Source organism: Barbus barbus, assembly GCF_936440315.1.
Source record: "Barbus barbus genome assembly, chromosome: 34".
Lineage (NCBI taxonomy): Eukaryota > Metazoa > Chordata > Actinopteri > Cypriniformes > Cyprinidae > Barbus > Barbus barbus.
Window position 1 is genome coordinate 17370097 of NC_136762.1, and position 19684 is coordinate 17389780.

Sequence of the window (19684 nt, forward strand, 5' to 3'; positions counted from 1 at the left end):
AATGCAACGTCAAAGCCATCACATTTCCACACATAATAGTCCCATTGAACTCTATTGGTAACGACGTAACTTGCGACCATAGTTGCTTTTGGGAAACGCACCCCTGAACAATTCTTCCACGAATCGAAATGAATTATCAGGGAGTTTCTCGAGTCGACAGACTCCACTCTTCTGGACAAGTCTGGTACTTGATTCTGACTCGTGTCTTTTTCGGTCATGTAGAACCGAGGGTTGAACCAGTTTTATTTAAAGGTTTAATGTATTGTTCTTTAATTTTATGTACTGATTTTTGTTTTAAGTATCGCTTTTTATATCTAAATTTTGCAAACAAATTTCCTGTATTACCACGGACATGAGTTCAATATTTAATATGAAAATAATTTAATAAGAATTTAATATGAAATGCTCCAAATAAAATCTAAAATGAAATGAAACTGTTTTACAAGTTAAATGACTTCTACGCAAAAAAAGAAAGTCAAAATTAATGCAAAAATCTCTACACAGTGCATAAATCAAACAATTATGACAATACAATTATAAACAAAGACAAAAACCTATAGGTATAAATATCTATCTATCTATCTATCTATCTATCTATCTATCTATCTATCTATCTATCTATCTATCTATCTATCTATCTATCTATCTATCTATCTATCTATCTATCTTATACACACACACATACATATATATATAGGCTATATATAAAATAGGCCCTATAGGCCAGACTTGTTTATAAAAACAATACTATTACATCTCAAGAAGACACAAAGAACGGACGAATCTAAAGATACAGTTAATGCTTTCAAATGAACAGAACTTTGGATAGTTTCCATATATTTGTCTAAGAATATTTGAATAAAGAAAAGAGAGGTTTAGAGTCAGTACACTTTTGTTTGTGGATGTGAAATTAAGCCAACAGCAAACACAAATTAATGATGCAATATTTCCCTATATTCTCCATAGAGTATTCAAATAATCCAAAAACAGCATCTTTAAAACAAAAAGAAAAGTCACTTACAAATTAAGATTGAATATGAATCGGAGATCCCGTCACCAGAGCTAACACCGAACCAAATCTCGCGAGAACGGACGAGGGGATAAGTTAAGGAAACATGGCGATGTCTAATTTGTTAAAGGTAAGAGACACTTAAGCTCCAAATTCTCCATAAACAGTCAAAAACCCTTTTAGAGGCCTATAACCTTCAACAGACTATGTTGTGCCATTGTGATTTAGCGGCTTGCTCGGACTCTTACATGCATGTCCAGTGACTTTATAAGAGAGTCTTGCAGCCTGTGTTTAGCTAGCAGACTGTGAGCTAGCTCAGATTAATAAAGCCAATAATCACAAAAATACTAGACTGCATGCAGACGAGGTGAAGTCATGATTCACTCCAACGGGTGTTGACCTTCGGTATTATGTTGTTTATAAATATATATCCTAAAGGGACGTGTTCCTGTTGACAGTTAGCACGCATGTTGCTAGCTTGGTCAATGATTTGATGACACTGAGTCTAATGTCTGAGCTAATGATATAAAATGTGAATGTGTGCCGTTATTACTAAGAGTTTCGTGTTGTAGTAAGCCAAGAAAAGATGCGCATGTCATGTCACAAGTGTCAGATATTATAAGTAACGTTACTTGAAATATGTGAAGAAATCATCCAGAGAGTAGAGACATCCCATTTGTATAGATGATGTTTGATTTAATACAGTTAAATACAGGGGCTTTGTCTGAAAACCTAGTGAGCTGCCTACCTAGACAACATTTTGGGCATAATAGATGTGTTCAAAAGCACCAGTGGTGTCCAAAATGGTAAATATTGAGATTAAAACCTTTCTATTTTTTGAGATTTTGCTGTTACATGCTATCTGTCTGTGGTGGGCATGATATTTTAAACGTATATAAAAATGAAAAACTTGTTTTTATTGATTAAATTAATTAGCTTGCGTAGACTAATCTTGAATAAATACTATTAAATAGTAATTTTACACGTTTTGGGTAATTATGCACGAAATGATTCTCTTCACATGAGATGTTTACCTTGCTTTTTACTTTTTTAGTTTTCTTCACGTCTCATATTTGATTTCAAGCTCTTCACTGGTAAACAAGTACAACATTTGAAAAAATTAAATTAAAAAAACCTTGAAATTTTATTAGTGGCAGTAGGTGTAGTTGTAATTTGTGATTTATATAATTTAAAATGTATAATTTCCGCACAATAACAAAATTGGATTATGGTTTTAAAAATGTATTTTTAAGATGTATTTTCATATTTTTTTGATTGAAAGTCTAGGTCTAGTTCATGGATAAAACAAGGACATTACACGTAATAAAGGGCATTTGAAAAGGATGTTGAAAGCTTATGTAACAATAAGAAAAAATAATGTAATAAAAACAAAGAAATTAAAAATTGAAAAGTAATACAAAATACAAGTAATAATAAAACATTTGGTAAAAAAAAAAAAACCCCCAGGACACAAAAGTTTCTTGAAGACATTAGATATACTGTTTGCCTTATTGTAAATGCTTTGTGAATCATATTCAATAAGGCTTCTGATTTTCTGGGCATGTTGAGACAGAGAGGCCTTCCATAATGTCTGGTTCATTGTTTTATGTGAATGCATTCACACTCGTTTTCTCTAACTGTCTGTATCCTCTTCCATGTCTTTTTGCTTAGAACAAGGGTTCCCTCCAGTTTGAGGACAAGTGGGATCTTATGCGCCCCATTGTCCTTAAGTTGCTTCGCCAAGAGTCCGTAACCAAGCAGCAGTGGTTTGATCTTTTCTCGTAAGGCTCCAGTGAATTCAGATCTTTTTATATCCTACACATTAACTACAGTCTGAATGTTCAATCTGTCTTCCTATTCTCCTCCATTCTCCCAGAGATGTTCATGCAGTTTGTCTATGGGATGACAAAGGACCAGCAAAGATCCACCAGGCCCTCAAGGAGGACATCTTAGATTTTATTAAACAAGCTCAAGCAGTAAGAAAGGTTCAGGATTAAACAACCTGTTGATGTTCTTTAAGCAGAATCATGTCTCATTCTCGATCGTTGGTGTTTAGCGAGTGCTCAGTCACCAAGATGACACGGCGCTCCTCAAGGCTTACATCGTGGAGTGGAGGAAGTTCTTCACGCAGTGTGACATTCTGCCCAAGCCGTTCTGCCAGCTGGAGATCACCCTGATGGGCAAACAGGGCAGCAACAAGAAGTCCAATGTGGAGGACAGCATTGTTAGGAAGGTAAGATAATAAAATCTGGATTTTTAGGTTGATTTCCTAGAATGGGATTCATTGGTTTGCTCTGCTTTTTATGTTCTCGCAGCTGATGCTGGACACTTGGAATGAATCTATATTCTCCAACATCAAGAATAGATTGCAGGATAGTGCGATGAAGTTGGTCCATGCTGAACGGCTGGGAGAAGCGTTCGACTCCCAGCTGGTCATCGGGGTCAGAGAGTCATATGGTGAGGTTCACTCCAGGTTTTTCATTGGATTGAGTGAATCTTTTTATTCATGAAAACTGAAAAGTCTCTTACAATCTCTTTCTTAGTGAACCTATGCTCCAATCCCGATGATAAGCTGCAGATCTACAGGGATAACTTTGAAAAAGCCTACCTAGACTCCACTGAGAGGTTCTATAGGACCCAGGCGCCGTCCTACCTGCAGCAGAATGGAGTACAAAACTACATGAAATATGTACGGCCTGCCAGACATCAGATTTTAGACTACATGATCTTCAGCCAATCAGATTGCATAGCCGAGAGGCTTGTGTTTGCAGTCATATATTGTCATGTCTTTGTTTACAGGCAGACGCTAAATTAAGAGAAGAGGAAAAGCGTGCACTACGATATTTAGAGACAAGACGTGAATGTAACTCTGTACAAGCAGTGAGTATAAGATTGGCTTTTAACTAATAATAATAATAATACATCATTTGAATGTCAAGTTAAATGACTTCTACGCAAAAAATAATACATCATTAGAAACGAGGCAGTGACAAAGATTTAATTTAACAATTTTGCATAAAATAGGGCATCAGCCATTAAAATATTTTAGTATTTTTACATGTAAAAATATTAAAAGTATAATTTTTTTTAAGTTGTTCAATATTTAATTTAAATAAAATAATATAGCCAGGTATGTGTGACTGAAATTGTGCTTTGTTTTTTTCCTCAGCTTATGGAATGTTGTGTGAATACACTGGTAACGTCATTTAAAGAAACTATCTTGGCTGAATGTCCTGGCATGATCAAACGAAATGAGACTGACAGTGAGTATGAGGCTATTTAGAAATGTTACCATTTTATGTACCATTTTCGGTTTTATTGTACACTCCGAATTTTGTTTTTAGGATTTTTTTTTAAGAAAGCACTTATGCTCAACAAGGCTGCATTGATTTGATCAAAATACAGTAAAAACACTAATATTGTGAAGTTATTACAAATTTAATTAGCTGTTTTGTATTTGAATATATTTTAAAATGTATTCATTCCTGTGATGGCAAAGCTAATTTTTTAGCATCATTACTCCAGTCTTCAGTGTCACGTGATCCTTCAGAAATCATTCTGATATGCTGATTGACAGCTCAAGAGTAATTTGAAAATGTTTGTGCTGTTTAATATTTTTTTCAGGATTTTTTGATGAATAGAACATCCACAAGAACAGCATTTATTTAAAATAGAAATCTTTTGTAACATTATAAATGTCTCTATTTCATCAATTTCATACACCCTTGCTGAATAAATGTATGAATTCCTTTGATCAAATAAACTTAATGATCTCAAGCTTTTGAACAGTACTCTGTTTTCCATGAAGATGGACTTTGCATACATGCATCGCATACTGTATTGTTGTATAATATCTATAAACATGAGCTTTTAGTTTCAAACCTCTGAACTCTTCTTCCACAGAGCTGCACCTCATGTTCTCTCTCATGGATAAAGTGCCCAATGGGATTGAACCCATGCTGAAAGACCTAGAGGAGCACATCGTCAGTGCTGGACTGGCAGACATGGTGGCCGCTGCCGAGACCATCACGTCTGTGAGCAAAACATTTGCAATATTATTCTTTGTGAGCTTTATGAATTTTAGAGCATTAGCTGGTTTTTGTCATTCACAGTATAAATAAAGGATAATTGGTTAATGTTGGTAAGATGAATGTTTAATTAATGGTCACTGTTTTACTTAATTTATTCCAAAACCCTGTCGTGGTTTGAACCTTGACCTATGTGTTAGGATATATCCCCAAATATTAGGCAACCACATTGTAATACTTGTGCTGATGTTTGTGTTTGTTTCCTCTTAGGACTCTGAGAAGTACGTGGAGCAGCTCCTGACTCTCTTCAATCGATTTAGTAAATTAGTTAAGGAAGCATTCCAGGATGATCCTCGGTTCCTTACAGCCAGAGACAAAGTGAGCATGCCGCCCTATCCATATTCATTCTGGTCTCAGTAAGTAGTCTGCATGACTAGATCACACCGCAGATGGTTACCAGAGATCTGTGATGACACAGAAATACAATGGAAGGTTATATAACAATAACTCCATTTGATATGCTGTTGATTTTGCTGAAAAATTAATTGAGGTGTTTATTATTTTGAATGAATGAAGTTTTTATATCTCACATACCTTTTTAATGATGTCTAATATTTCCCCACAGGCATACAAAGCAGTTGTGAATGATGCCACAATATTTAAATTGGAGCTGCCACTGAAACAGAAGGGGTGAGTAACGGCTGCCTTCTGGGCAAAATGGATTGACAGTCCATTTAAGTGAGATGCTCAAAATAACCTTCATTTAACTAATAGACACATTTACAGGCAACTCAGAAGCTGAAGTTATTGTCTATAGTGGAGAGGTTTCATTTACAAAAATCTATGACTTTACAACTAGGTACATTTTTATGTATAATACATATAGATATTTATTTAAAATGTATATCTGCTATAAAAATATAATTAAAAATTTCTGTAATTAAATGCAAAGCAAATATAACAAAGCATATTGTTATAAATGTATATGAAATTTTTTAAGAATGGAAAAAAAAACTTTAGATTTACAATATAAACTGTGGAAAAACATCTTCAGTTAAAAAGGGCCCATGTGTAAGTGAGTGTTATTTTAGTATCACTGAGATACTATTACTATTACAATTTTCATTATTAGTTTCATCTTATTTCAGTTCATTTAATTTTTTTCCAGTTTTAGTTATTTTAGTGCATCACAATACATTAAATGAAAATGAGAAAAGTTGCTGTGGCAACTAGCTGAAATAAAAGTTTTTCATATTTTATTTCAGTTAAAGTTTATTTTATTTCAAGTCTCAAAAAATGTTTTGTGGTTTTCGTATTAAATATAATAATCCTGCAAGTGAGCTTTAGCGATCCATATTTCAGTATTGTATCAACTTGTATCAGTCGTGTTTGATGTTTCTAAATGCAGAGTGGGCCTAAAAACACAACCAGAGTCAAAGTGTCCGGAGCTGCTCGCAAACTATTGTGACATGCTGCTAAGAAAAACGCCACTCAGCAAAAAGCTGACCTCAGAGGAGATCGAGCTCAAACTGAAGGAAGTGGTGAGGAGCTGTTGTAAAAGTCACATGTTGTTTACTTGATGCTTTTGTTGTTGTCCTTAAAAGTGTTTTGAAATGTATATGCAATTTTTTTCCTGTAGCTACTTGTGCTAAAATACGTCCAGAATAAAGATGTGTTCATGAGGTACCACAAAGCCCATCTGACCAGACGTCTGATTCTGGACATCTCAGCAGACAGTGAGATCGAGGAGAACATGGTTGAGTGGCTCAGGGTAAGAATAAAGACATATAAGAGTGAATAATTTGTATCTTCAGTGTTTTATACACTAATGGCTCATTGTTTGGCTTGTTTCAGGAAGTTGGGATGCCTGCTGACTATGTGAACAAGCTAGCTAGAATGTTCCAGGACATCAAAGTGTCCGAAGATCTTAACCAGGTTTTCAAGGAAATGCACAAACACAACAAGCTGGCTTTACCAGGTGACATACAAGCCTATTTTTCTCTATGTATATGCATTTACACTACCTTTTAACTAAGTTTGAAAGAAATTCGTATTATTACTCAGCAAGGAAGCATTAAATGTATCAAAAGCGGTCTCTCCTTCTGTTACCCAGCGGACTCTGTGAACATAAAGATCTTGAATGCTGGAGCGTGGTCACGCAGCTCTGAGAAAGTGTTTGTGTCTCTGCCCACCGAGCTGGAAGACCTCATTCCAGAGGTGGAGGACTTCTACAAGAAGAACCACAGTGGCCGCAAACTCCACTGGCACCACCTCATGTCCAATGGCATTGTGGGTTTATTTTATGCACTTAGTAGTTTAGTGCTTAGTAGTGATTTGTAGTAACTGTAAACTGCAACTTGTAGCTAATCAGTCTGTGTGCTCTCTGATAGATCACTTTTAAGAATGAAGTAGGGCAGTACGACCTGGAGGTCACAACCTTTCAGCTGGCTGTACTTTTTGCCTGGAACCAAAGACCACGAGAGAAGATCAGCTTTGAGAATCTGAAACTTGCCACTGAGCTGCCTGATGCTGAACTGAGACGAACTCTCTGGGTAAGAACATGACTGGAGTGTCATGACTGGAGGCCCATATGTCGCATTTTATTCCATTAGATATTTACCATATTTCTGCTGTACTTATGATGAAGCTGCTTGTTTTTAAACTTTAAACAGAAATTGGAAGAATTGATATATTAAACTAATTCACCACAGTTCATTTTGTGATTCCAGAACTTCCAAGAACTGCGTTCTTAGTAAAAACAATAGTTATGTTGATTTTTTGCGTTTTATATAGATTCTATTTTTAATATTAATAGCACTTAGAATAATTTATTCATTTAAATACTTTAAAGTCAACATGCGAGCCCCTAGGAAGTTTGCTGAAGCCCACTGGTTTAACATGATCTATGGATGCATCAATATTAAAATTCTGGCAGATACCGATAAGCTGATAATTATTTTTGTTATGGCCGATAAATGATCAATATAAAAATTGTGTACTGTTTAGTGTGAATAGAGGAAAAAAACTGCTAACTAGAGCTAAAATTATTCACAATGCTTCATGTGAATTTAGATATCACAACATTATTATGTATGTTGTATGAAAAATGGATCATCATTATTTATTTTATTACATTTTACAGTGTTATTAAATTACTAGTGTTTTCAAAGATCAATTTGAAATATCTAAAATGGACTGATTATGATCAATTAAAATATCTTTGTTTATACATGTTATACCATCATCTAACATTTCCCCTCTCTTTTTATACAGTCTCTCGTTGCCTTCCCAAAGCTCAAACGCCAAGTGCTGTTATATGAACCTCAAGTGAGCTCTCCCAAAGACTTCACAGACAGTACATTGTTTTTCGTTAACCAGGAATTCTCCTTGATGTAAGAACATGTCCTGTCCTGGTGGCTCTTTAGAACTGGTCTCTTTAATTGGAAATAATAATAAAATTTTTGTTTCTCCTCAGAAAAAACGCCAAGGTTCAAAAGAGGGGGAAAATAAACCTAATTGGCCGATTGCAGCTGACGACAGAGCGAATGAGAGAAGAGGAGAACGAAGGCATCGTCCAGCTTAGAATATTAAGAACACAGGTACAAAACATCAAAAAGCATTACTAGTCCTCTTTGTTCATGAACACTAGTCACTAAAACCCAAAGTATACTTCAGTTTAATGTGTAGCCTTTCAAAGTTTACTCCATTTGATAGTATCTGTGTAAACAGAAGTACTCGACACGTTAGAAAGTTTCCTTGTCCAGCGTCTGCGCTAAATCTACAGAAGTTATGCCGATAAAATATCTTTGTACTCGTTTAAACTAGAGTTGCGTGTAACTCCATCACACAAGCGCTCATCAACATAGGCGTCTGTTCCAGTCGTTTGTTGTTATTGTTCCTTCTCCTTCATTTTTTTCAACTATGAAACAACTGTTCGGGCCAGTGTTGCCACCTTGTGGACAAACTAATTAGCGCAATAAATTTAAGAAGTACATAGTTAGAAAAATTGGACTGTGCATGTAGAGTACACCATTTCTACCCTGTTGATGAAATTTGCATTGTGCACTGTTTGCATAAAAACCAAAGAAAAAATGTTTGTAATTGACAGTAAAAGACTGTAAATATGCTACTCTAAAAACCTGTGAAATAAATTCCCTTACTTTATATTGTGAAAAACTGTAATAGATCTAACAGGATAATTAAAGGAATTGTTCACCCAATTATGAAAATTCTTTAATTAATTACTAACCCTCATGTCATTCCAAAGACATTCAGTCATCTACGGAACACAAATTAAGATATTTTTTATTAAATCCGAGAGCTTTCTCACCCTGCATAGACCGCAACACAACTAACATGTTCTAGGCCCAGAAAGGTAGTAAGGACATTTTTTTAAATAATCCATGTGACATCAGTGGTTTAGCCATAACTTTATGAAACTATGAGAATACTTCTTGTGCGCAAAGAAAACAACGATTTCTTTGCGTCAATTTGACGTCAGAACGTGTGTGTCGTGGTACTCTCATGCAGCGAAAACTGACACAGAAGAGTTGTTAAATAACAATGTTTTTATTACGTTGTTATTTTTTAAAAATGTCCTTATTACCTTTCTGGGTGTAAAATGTACTGTAATAAGTAATTTTACAGTAAAATACTGTTTGTTTTTTTACAGTGGACTTAATGTGTTTGTTTCTTTGACTGCAACATTTCAGGAGGCCATCATTCAGATTATGAAGATGCGTAAGAAGATCACAAACGCTCAGCTGCAGACCGAGCTGGTGGAGATCCTGAAGAACATGTTCCTCCCTCAGAAGAAAATGATCAAGGAACAGATCGAGTGGCTCATTGAGCACAAGTACATCAAGAGAGACGAGACGGACATTAACACCTTCACCTACATGGCGTAACGCGGAAACGACTCCGGAGATGATCCGTGACCGTTCTGGAGGACGGTGTACCTGACGAGGATCAGCAGCGGGGGAGGGATGGTGACGTCTCGAAGATACTGCTTAGGCTGCTGGTCTGGTGGCGTAGTCATGAGCTTGTTTTAACGACAGACAGTCACACATCAGATAAAAAAATGTATTTAAAAAAATAATAAATCCCTGCCTTACCTTACAGTGAAGACACATGGGATGAGGATAGGAGATAAAAAATAGGAAAAAAGACTAAAAGGATTCTATTTTTGCCATTGGTAGTCCGTATGCATGGTGGGCGGTTTGCCTTTTGTATGTGTACATCTCCAGCAGCATGCGGTCAGTGGGAATGTCACATTTTTCCCAGGACTTGTTTGTGTGTGCCGTGTTACGAGTGTTTTTTTTCCCTCTCCCACATCCTCCGTCTAGACCTCGCTGCGTCCCATCCTCAGCGTCCAACCTGTGGCGAGAGCCGTCCCACCGTCACAAACATCTGGTCTTGCATGACGACACCGGAGTCACTGAGGAGCACGGGCCGAGATGGAGGACTAGCATTAGCACTTTTCACACTCTCCGCCACAATATGTCAGCATGGCTTTATTTGGGTTGTTTTTCACGACTTCGAGTTTCATTTAGACTTTTTTCTTCGTCAAAATATCACAAATGAAAGATTTGTTTGGCTGATAGCATTTTAGCAACACATTACTCTTTAAAATGCTAGGAAAAGAGATCCTGGCATTCAGATGTCACAAAGGGTCAAGGTCTGTGGAGAAAATCTATCAGTTTGTGATGTTGTTTTTTTCATTGTACATGCATAATCGTTACACACCAAGTCAGAAGGTCAGTGTAATGTAGCTGCAGTTTCTTTTTTGTGTTTACTACACTTTTCCGTTATCGGTCTCAGATAACGAGTGAGATGCCAACTGATTAGCTTGTGATGAGGTGGCCCCACTAAGGTCCTGTAACATGTAAGCTACTCATCGAACCTGTTGAATTTTAGCAACAACTCCCCGTTTATTTTCATCGCCCCGTAACGGCTGAGCATTAACAAGCGGTAAAGCACAGTTACAGAAGTTTGAGTAAAGCAAGCACTGCTCCAACCTCAGGTCAAGTAGGGCAGAGTTATTTTAAAAGTAGTTTGTGTTAACTTTAACACCTCACGGTTCTTGTTAATCACACATTGCCAAAGCAAAGCACAAGAGTGCTGATCTCAAAATCAAATAATGTAGGATCTATTACAGTTATTGTTTTTCCTCTATTTCTGAGGTAACCTTCATAGCCACATTTAGTGGGAAACAGGAAGTCTGGGCTTTTTTTTTTTACTCATTATGACCGAGTATCCATGAACAAAAACTTGTGCAATTACTGATCGACTGTTTATTATAATCAAATGAACTGTTAGCATTTAAATACGTGCAAAGAAAAGTATTAACTCATATTTTTCAAGCAGTTTTCATATAGTGATAGTGACTGGTCAGTCTAAGATGTAGTTTTTTCTGAGGGTTTGGAGTGACGGTTGAATCAAACACCAATGTATTTACTATATCAGCCTGCCAGTGTGTCCTCAATAAAAAAATAACAAAAATATCATATTTACTGGCTGATGACGTCTAGACTGGATTGTACATTCATATCCAAACCCAACACACTCAATCTAATGAGGAGAACATGATGACGTCCCAATGAAATCCTCACTGATTTGTCTGTAACATTGCTGCAGTTCAACTGTCCATCTCCACTATGACATTTTCTGTCAATTCTGTTTGTTTTTGTCTGTTTTTAATGCAACGCAGTCATTCATTTGTATCCCCAGTGTTTGATTTTACATGGTAACTGAAATAGTGAAAAGGTTCCCTTCGATTGTACTGAAAAGCCGTTCTTTATAAGATCCAGATGTACAACAGTGTTTGAGAACATTGTGTTATTTGATTGTCCACTTTATTTATTGATAACTTAAGCCTGTTTGAGAGGACGAGTGTGTGTGCGTGTTTACGCTTAGTAGCCTTTTACAACAGGGTGCTGTCATACCCTGTTGCGTTTATGCATTTTAATTTTTGGAATTTAAAATCGATGTTTCTGCTGACTATGTTTTCCTCTATCAATTTCTCTAGGTAAATACATATAATTTTAATAGGACAAGCACTATGATTTTCATATTTATCAATCACTGTTGGAGTTTGTTGTGTGCTTGTGTTATTCTAAAGCTAATCTGAATGACGTCAAATGAAAAATGCAGTCCCAAAAGCTGAAATTTCAGTTCATTGTAGTGAAAGATGATGAAACTGAATAAAAATGGTGTGAATCACCTTATGAGGGAATGCTACATGAAATTATGAATTATACTTTGTTTGCAAATTTATACATTTTCTCTGATGCACATGGTATGTTCCAGTAATAAAGTCTGTGTGCACATCATGCAGTGGTATCATGCAATAAGTGAGTGTGAAACAAGACATTTTGAAATCTGTTGATGGAATTTTCTCTAATAAAGTTGCATACACATATAAACACTCACTATCAAGTTGATTATATTGCACTGAAATAGTCCCATGTGTGAGATGGGGGTCATAATTTGATTTCTTGAGTGGCACAACAGTATTTTCATAATTCTAATACTGTACTAATAATGTGTACTTACTGTCCCTTTGTCACTCCACTATATCACATACCAGGAGGAGTGGTGTTTGTGTCTTATTTATCGCTCTTGTCTTTTAGAGTCTTCCGTCATTGTCACAGTCGAAGAGTTTTGTTCATTACAAATGATCTAAACACTGACTAAAATGTAACGGTTTGGGTTTACTCTCAAAAGAATATGTCACTTTATAATACACTTACATATACAGATATGTTCTGGTGATGGTTTCATAGTGACTTGGACAGTTATCAGTATTAATTTGAATGACACGTGAGGACAGTTCTGCAATTATTCCCCTCATACACTTTCTGGTAAATAGTTCAAGTAGAAAACTGAACACACAAGTTCCCTGTAGTGTGACTCACTGCTGTTACAACAAGTCAAATGTAAGTCTAGTTCTGAGAAGGTGCATATGCACTGTCTGTTTTCAAGATTTCTTGCCTGGAGCTTTAAAAGCTTCAAGAATATTTGAGAATGAATAAGTTTGAGGTGAATGTATGCCATTGTACAGTGAAAATATGGAACAGATGCTATTCTTGCAGTGTAAACCCTTTTCATGCACTGGATTATTATTATTATTTTTTAATGTTGCATAATTTATTTACTGGCGAAATAAAAACTATTTGAAAGATGCTGATGTGCGTTTTTAATTATCTCCTGTTTGCACAACAAACACCCTGAACAAATAATAGGCAATTCCATAAAAAATGAATTGATTTATAATTTTCAGTTGCTTAGTGAGTCTGATTAGGTCAGAAACAAATAAAGAAATATTTTATGTATTAAAAACATAAAATAAGAAAGAAACAACAAGACTGAAATGAGTTGATTGTTTCAAACTGAAGTAAATGAAAGATCTTTGAATCTTAATCAACATATTACTTGACAAGAAAACATATTAAGATAAAGTATTATAATATGAGTAAAACATCTGTTAATGCTAGAAATGCTATAAATGTATCCTTTCTTACATTAGAAAATAGCAATATACAATGCTATTTTCAAAAAATAGCATTACCTGATTTGGTTTTAAGTAACTGCAAAGCATGATTAACAAAACAAGGGAAGTATGTAAATCATCTGCTGCGTTTGGACCAATAGCAAGTAATTAATTTGCATGTGGTGCAACGCTAGCTTTAATGTAGATTTTCTACAAATTTCGTATTTCCTTGAACTTCATACTATGGGAGGCAACAATATATCATAAATCAATCATGATATGCTATTAAAAACAGGTTCATAAATAACACTCACCGTAGATTTAAAACATAGCGCAAGAGAGACCTATATATTGACGCGGTCTCATACTTTCAAAATGCCCGGATGATCCTCGGTGGTCCGGGGTGCAGGCTTCAAACCTGTAGCTGCCTAGCGGCAGAGTGGTTCAATTCCACCTTTCGGGCGCATGAGGAGGAAATATGTGACAAATATAACCTTTTATCAAATTAGTGTTGAAATCTGAACTATATTAGACCCCCACGAGAACATTACTACTGTTAAACCCCCGGAAGCGCAGCCATGCAAACAACCAATCAGCGCTCACGCTGGTGACTGTCACAGGAAATGACGTGAGGTGCCCTTGGTTAGCTTTACGGCGTGTGCTGACTGAGAGGCTAGCAGGCTAACACTGATCATGTAAAATTAAATTAAACATCCTCTGTTCTTGTCTATCCCCGGTAAGAATGCTGATCTGTATACAAGCCTTTTTCTTATCGTTATTAGCTTTGCATTTTTATATCTTTATATCATAAAGCGTATATTTGCATCTTTGGCTGTAGCTTATCAGCTAGTTTACAGTTTTACTCAACTATATGTCTATATATAGTGTATGTATGTTATATATATACATTACTATTAATATATTCTATATATATTTGTAAGTATACTATAATTATATGTTTGTGTACCCTGTACCCAAAGGTTTTGTCCAATAAAATGCCTCTACACAAGTATCCACCAAAAATCTGGGAAGCCCTGAAGCTGCAGAAGGGCATCTACGCCCGTTTACCCCAGCACTACCTGCGCTCTCTGCAGGACACCACCCCTCCTTCACCTGTGCACTGGAAACCTCTGGGTGTCAAATACAGACTCAGTCCTAAATCTGGACACAGAGAGCGAGTGCAGGATGTGCCTGTCCCCGTCTATCATCCTCCAGAATCACAGAGCGGACTCTGGGGTGGAGAAGGCTGGATATCTGGCTTCAGATATGCTAAAGATGACAAGGTAAGACTGAAGAGAGAACTACAGTAATACTGATTTGGGTAAATGAGAATGTTTCTTGAAGACGACTTATCCTATAGTATGTACTTGTCACACCAGCTTTCTACAAGACTGCGCAAAACCTGGAAGCCGCAGCTGTTTAACAGAGAGCTTTACAGTGAGATCCTCGACCAAAAGTTCACTGTAACCATCACAGCTCGCGCACTGGACCTCATTGATGCTGCTTTTGGCTTCGACTTCTACATTCTTCAGGTGAGAAGTCCTCAAAAGTCTGTATGTTTTATCATTTTAGAAAAAAAATGAATACATTTATTTAATATGTATTTGTATAGTAATGGTAATAATTTACTTAACCTTTATGTATAACACATTAAAGTAGTTTTAATGCATTAATTATTCCTTGTAATGCATTGTACAATGTTATGCATAATTGTAACCACCATTTACATCACCATCAATTCATTGTGACAGTGTATTTTAAATTTGGTTATAATTACTTACGACAAGATATAATGCATATTATGAATAATTATAATGCATTATAGCCTTTAATAACCCTTTATAATGCATTATACATAAAGGCTTTAAGCAAAGTGTTGCCAGTAATATTTATTGACTGAAATGTTTTAATTTTTTCATTTAGTTTTATTGGATATTTATTTTTATATTAAAAATACGAAGGCCTTAAAAGTCTGTGGCGTTTTAGCATTTTACAAAAATAATATTTATTGTATAAAAATGTTTTATTTATTATTGTATATTTGTTATTATCTTAATAAATTATGAAGTCCTCAAAATCAGTAGCATTTGACAAAAAAGTTAATAATTTTACATAATGTTTATACAGTAATTTAATATAAACATATTGTATAAAATGTGGTGTTGTATATTTATTTATTTATTTCTAAAATTGAGACTCCAAAAGTCTATGACATTTAGTGTGCTTTTTTATTTTATATAGATTACAATAATTTTGTGTTTATGGAATATATTGTATAAAATTATTACTTATAATAAGTATTCTTGTTTGTGGCATTTAGCATGTTTTATTATTTTACAAAATTATGGTAGTTTTTTAATATATTAATGTATCAAATGATTTCAATTATTGCAAATCCTCACATATCTGTGGCGTTTATTTTTTATTGTTTTGGGTTAATTTAAGTAGTTTCATATAATAATGTTTACATAGTAATATATTACATATTTGTATACCCTATATCACATACTTGTATATTCATTATTAAATTACATTATTGTGTAAAATGGCATTTTGTAGACATAGAATATAACAGACTTGCGTATGGATTAACTAGTTCTCACCATGAATATAGCCATAGATGCTGGAATGGCGTTAAGAAGAAAATAAACAAAACAAACAAACTAACATTGAATATATGTTAATTGTTTGTGAAGCCATTCTTCTGTAAAAGGTCATTTGGTTCAGTGTACTGTAATAATTTACATAAGAATCCATTTTTACATCATTTATACTAGAAAATCTTATAGCAAAATGTGGTCGATATCTTGTATCTCTTTTAAATCAGACACCGAAGCAAGATTTGAACTCCAAGTTTGGAATGGATCTAAAACGTGCAATGCTTTTACGTCTGGCTCGGAAAGACACAGATCTGTACCCTCATGATCCATCTCGCAGGGAGAAAATCTACAACCGCTACAAGGTGAGATGAGTTGATTATCTTTTTGTATATTTGCATCCATATGGTGTTGATAATCATCCTGTGTGTTTTCTTCTCTTGCTTTCCTCTCATTTCGGACAAGCAGCAGTTTGAGATCCCAGAGGAGGAGGCTGAATGGGTGGGCTTGAGTCTAGAGGAAGCAGTAGAGAAACAGAGGCTACTGGAAAAGAAGGTAATGAATTGAACAGAAGTATAAAAGACAGTCACTGCATGTCAAGTCGCTATCAGCAGATAAATATTACTATTTTTCTATTTCAGGATCCAGAGCCTCTTCACAAGAGTTTGGTGAAGAAGCTTGTGGAGGAGCTCGCCATTAAGAAGCTCTCAGAGCCTCAGATTGTGGAGAAAAAATGATGACTTCTCTTCTTTGCCATCCTCCATGTCTGTCATACAGTCTGAAGAATAAACGATAATGTATTTATTTTGTATTAACATCACTAACAGCTTGCTGATATTCTGTAAATATATCATTTTTACTTAATAATAAATTGAATCAGAGATGCATTTGCCAATCTGACTGGAATACCTTATTTTCTGGCTGTTTTTGGAAACTGTAATGTTCTACTAATAATGGTTCTCATTGGTTATCTTTTTGTAAACCAAATCCTAACATTCTAGTAATGTTCTTTTTTGATTTTTTAGGTATACATAATTTATCTAATGTTTATTTATTTATAACCATCAGAACTTTCCCAGAAGGTTCTGTGAACCAAAAATTGTTTGCTGGATGCAGCAAAAAATAAAGAATTTACAAGTTGACATGTTTTCATTTCAAATCATATTTTGTTTAGTAAATCGTATATATTGCACATTATAGAACAGCTAGTTCCGGTCACAGAATTTGTTTGTATCACTCCGCTTGTCTGTGTTTGCAAGTTCATGAAAGTCTGTTGATTATTGGTGAGCATTTTTCAGTGACAATTTATCCAAGCTCCATATTTACACCAGTAGGGGGCGACAAGTGACTGTTTTTCCGAATGATTCATTGAAACATTTACTCAAACATTTGTTCACAGACAGGAACTAAATGTTGCTGTGTGTTGCTCAAAGACTCAACTTGGACTGTTGGCAGTAAAAGAACAAAACAGACACAAGTCGCAATACTGGCTCTAAAATGTAAGTTACTCTTTAACTTAAAAGTTTTTAAAAGCTGTTGTACAAACCCGATTCCAAAAAAGTTGGGACACTGTACAAATTACGAATAAAAAAGGAATGCAATAATTTACAAATCTCATAAAATTATATTTTATTCACAATAGAGTATAGATAACATATCAAATGTTAAAAGTGAGACATTTTGAAATGTCATGCCAAATATTGGCTCATTTTGGATTTCATGAGAGCTACACATTCCAAAAAAGTTGGGACAGGTAGCAATAAGAGGCCGGAAAAGTTAAATGTACATATAAGGAACAGCTGGAGGACCAATTTGCAACTTATTAGGTCAATTGGCAACATGATTGGTATAAAAAGAGCCTCTCAGAGTGGCAGTGTCTCTCAGAAGTCAAGATGGCAAGAGGATCACCAATTCCCCCAATGCTGCGGCGAAAAATAGTGGAGCAATATCAGAAAGGAGTTTCTCAAGAGAAAAATTGCAAAGAGTTTGAAGTTATCATCATCTACAGTGCATAATATCATCCAAAGATTCAGAGAATCTGGAACAATCTCTGTGCGTAAGGGTCAAGTCCGGAAAACCATACTGGATGCCCGTGATCTTCAGGCCCTTAGATGGCACTGCATCACATACAGGAATGCTACTGTAATGGAAATCACAACATGGGCTCAGGAATACTTCCAGAAAACATTGTCGGTGAACACAATCCACCGTGCCATTCGCTGTTGCCGGCTAAAACTCTATAGGTCAAAAAAGAAGCCATATCTAAACATGATGCAGAAGCGCAGGCGTTTTCTCTGGGCCAAGGCTTATTTAAAATAGACTGTGGCAAAGTGGAAAAGTGTTCTGTGGTCAGACGAATCAAAATTTGAAGTTCTTTTTGGAAAATTGGGACGCCATGTCATCCGGACTAAAGAGGACAAGGACAACCTAAGTTGTTATCAGCGCTCAGTTCAGAAGCCTGCATCTCTGATGGTATGGGGTTGCATGAGTGTGTGTGGCATGGGCAGCTTACACATCTGGAAAGGCACCATCAATGCTGAAAGGTATGTCCAAGTTCTAGAACAACATATGCTCCCATCCAGACGTTGTCTCTTTCAGGGAAGACCTTGCATTTTCCAACATGACAATGCCAGAACACATACTGCATCAATTACAACATCATGGCTGCGTAGAAGGAAGATCCGGGTACTGAAATGGCCAGCCTGCAGTCCAGATCTTTCAGCCATAGAAAACATTTGGCGCATCATAAAGAGGAAGATGCGACAAAGAAGACCTAAGACAGTTGAGCAACTAGAAGCCTGTATTAGACAAGAATGGGACAACATTCCTATTCCTAAACTTGAGCAACTTGTCTCCTCAGTCCCCAGACGTTTGCAGACTGTTATAAAAAGAAGAGGGGATGCCACATAGTGGTAAACATGGCCTTGTCCCAACTTTTTTGAGATGTGTTGATGCCATGAAATTTAAAATAAACTTATTTTTCCCTTAAAATTATACATTTTCTCAGTTTAAACTTTTGATATGTCATCTATGTTGTATTCTGAATAAAATATTGAAATTTGAAACTTCCACATCATTGCATTGTTTTTATTCACAATTTGTACAGTGTCCCAACTTTTTGGAATCGGGTTTGTATAAAATATCACATTTTCATCAGAAAAAATAAATGTATTGCTTGTTGGTAAGCAGTAGCTACGATAGTATTATACTCTGAAAACAGCGCTTGATATTTATGTCAAAAATTTACATTACAAAATTTTCATAGCAATTATTTTGGGAGTATAAATGTATGTTGTCTAAAAACCTTACTTTTGGCGCCATGTGTTTTATACAAACCAATTGAGCAATACTGGACTTTATAGGCTTTACCACATAGTTTCCGTACAGCTTGTCAATGTTGAACCTGGTTAGTCAGAAGTTGCAACACACAGAGACAGAGAGAGAGCAGGCCAGCACAAACTTTGTTGTTCACATTAATAGTTGTTAAAGGTCATCTTGAGTCATGTGGACGAGGTGTGAAATCACTTCTCACTAGAGTCACAACACAAACATCTTTTGT

The 19684-nt window shown here is 35.6% G+C and overlaps 2 protein-coding genes across 2 annotated transcripts; both read left to right on the forward strand.

The window, feature by feature from the left end:
- The first annotated feature begins 1075 nt into the window (after positions 1 to 1075).
- On the forward strand, positions 1076 to 13215 carry LOC306854590 (cullin-5). The gene is made up of 19 exons (XM_079392737.1): positions 1076 to 1139; positions 2681 to 2790; positions 2886 to 2985; positions 3066 to 3242; positions 3325 to 3466; positions 3553 to 3698; positions 3809 to 3889; positions 4179 to 4272; positions 4913 to 5043; positions 5308 to 5415; positions 5663 to 5727; positions 6446 to 6578; positions 6677 to 6808; positions 6892 to 7015; positions 7151 to 7326; positions 7428 to 7589; positions 8311 to 8429; positions 8513 to 8636; positions 9750 to 13215. The coding sequence occupies exons 1-19, from the start codon at positions 1116 to 1118 to the stop codon at positions 9942 to 9944; spliced, it is 2343 nt and encodes a 780-aa protein (XP_079248863.1). The 5' UTR covers positions 1076 to 1115; the 3' UTR covers positions 9945 to 13215.
- Positions 13216 to 14084: 869 nt separating this feature from the next.
- Positions 14085 to 19195, forward strand: LOC306854534 (large ribosomal subunit protein bL28m-like). Its single transcript, XM_079392656.1, has 6 exons — positions 14085 to 14264; positions 14509 to 14811; positions 14908 to 15060; positions 16356 to 16490; positions 16594 to 16680; positions 16767 to 19195. The coding sequence occupies exons 2-6, from the start codon at positions 14524 to 14526 to the stop codon at positions 16860 to 16862; spliced, it is 759 nt and encodes a 252-aa protein (XP_079248782.1). The 5' UTR covers positions 14085 to 14264; positions 14509 to 14523; the 3' UTR covers positions 16863 to 19195.
- The last annotated feature ends 489 nt before the right edge of the window (positions 19196 to 19684 follow it).

Excerpts from the sequence above, each read along its gene's own strand:
- LOC306854534 (XM_079392656.1), top strand. The coding sequence starts at position 14,524 with ATGCCTCTACACAAGTATCCACCAAAAATCTGGGAAGCCCTGAAGCTG. Across the intron at positions 14,812-14,907 it reads GATATGCTAAAGATGACAAG|CTTTCTACAAGACTGCGCAA; the intron begins GTAAGACTGAAG and ends TTGTCACACCAG. Across the intron at positions 16,681-16,766 it reads AGAGGCTACTGGAAAAGAAG|GATCCAGAGCCTCTTCACAA; the intron begins GTAATGAATTGA and ends TTTCTATTTCAG.
- LOC306854590 (XM_079392737.1), top strand. The coding sequence starts at position 1,116 with ATGGCGATGTCTAATTTGTTAAAG. Across the intron at positions 3,243-3,324 it reads AGGACAGCATTGTTAGGAAG|CTGATGCTGGACACTTGGAA; the intron begins GTAAGATAATAA and ends ATGTTCTCGCAG. Across the intron at positions 8,637-9,749 it reads TTAGAATATTAAGAACACAG|GAGGCCATCATTCAGATTAT; the intron begins GTACAAAACATC and ends GCAACATTTCAG.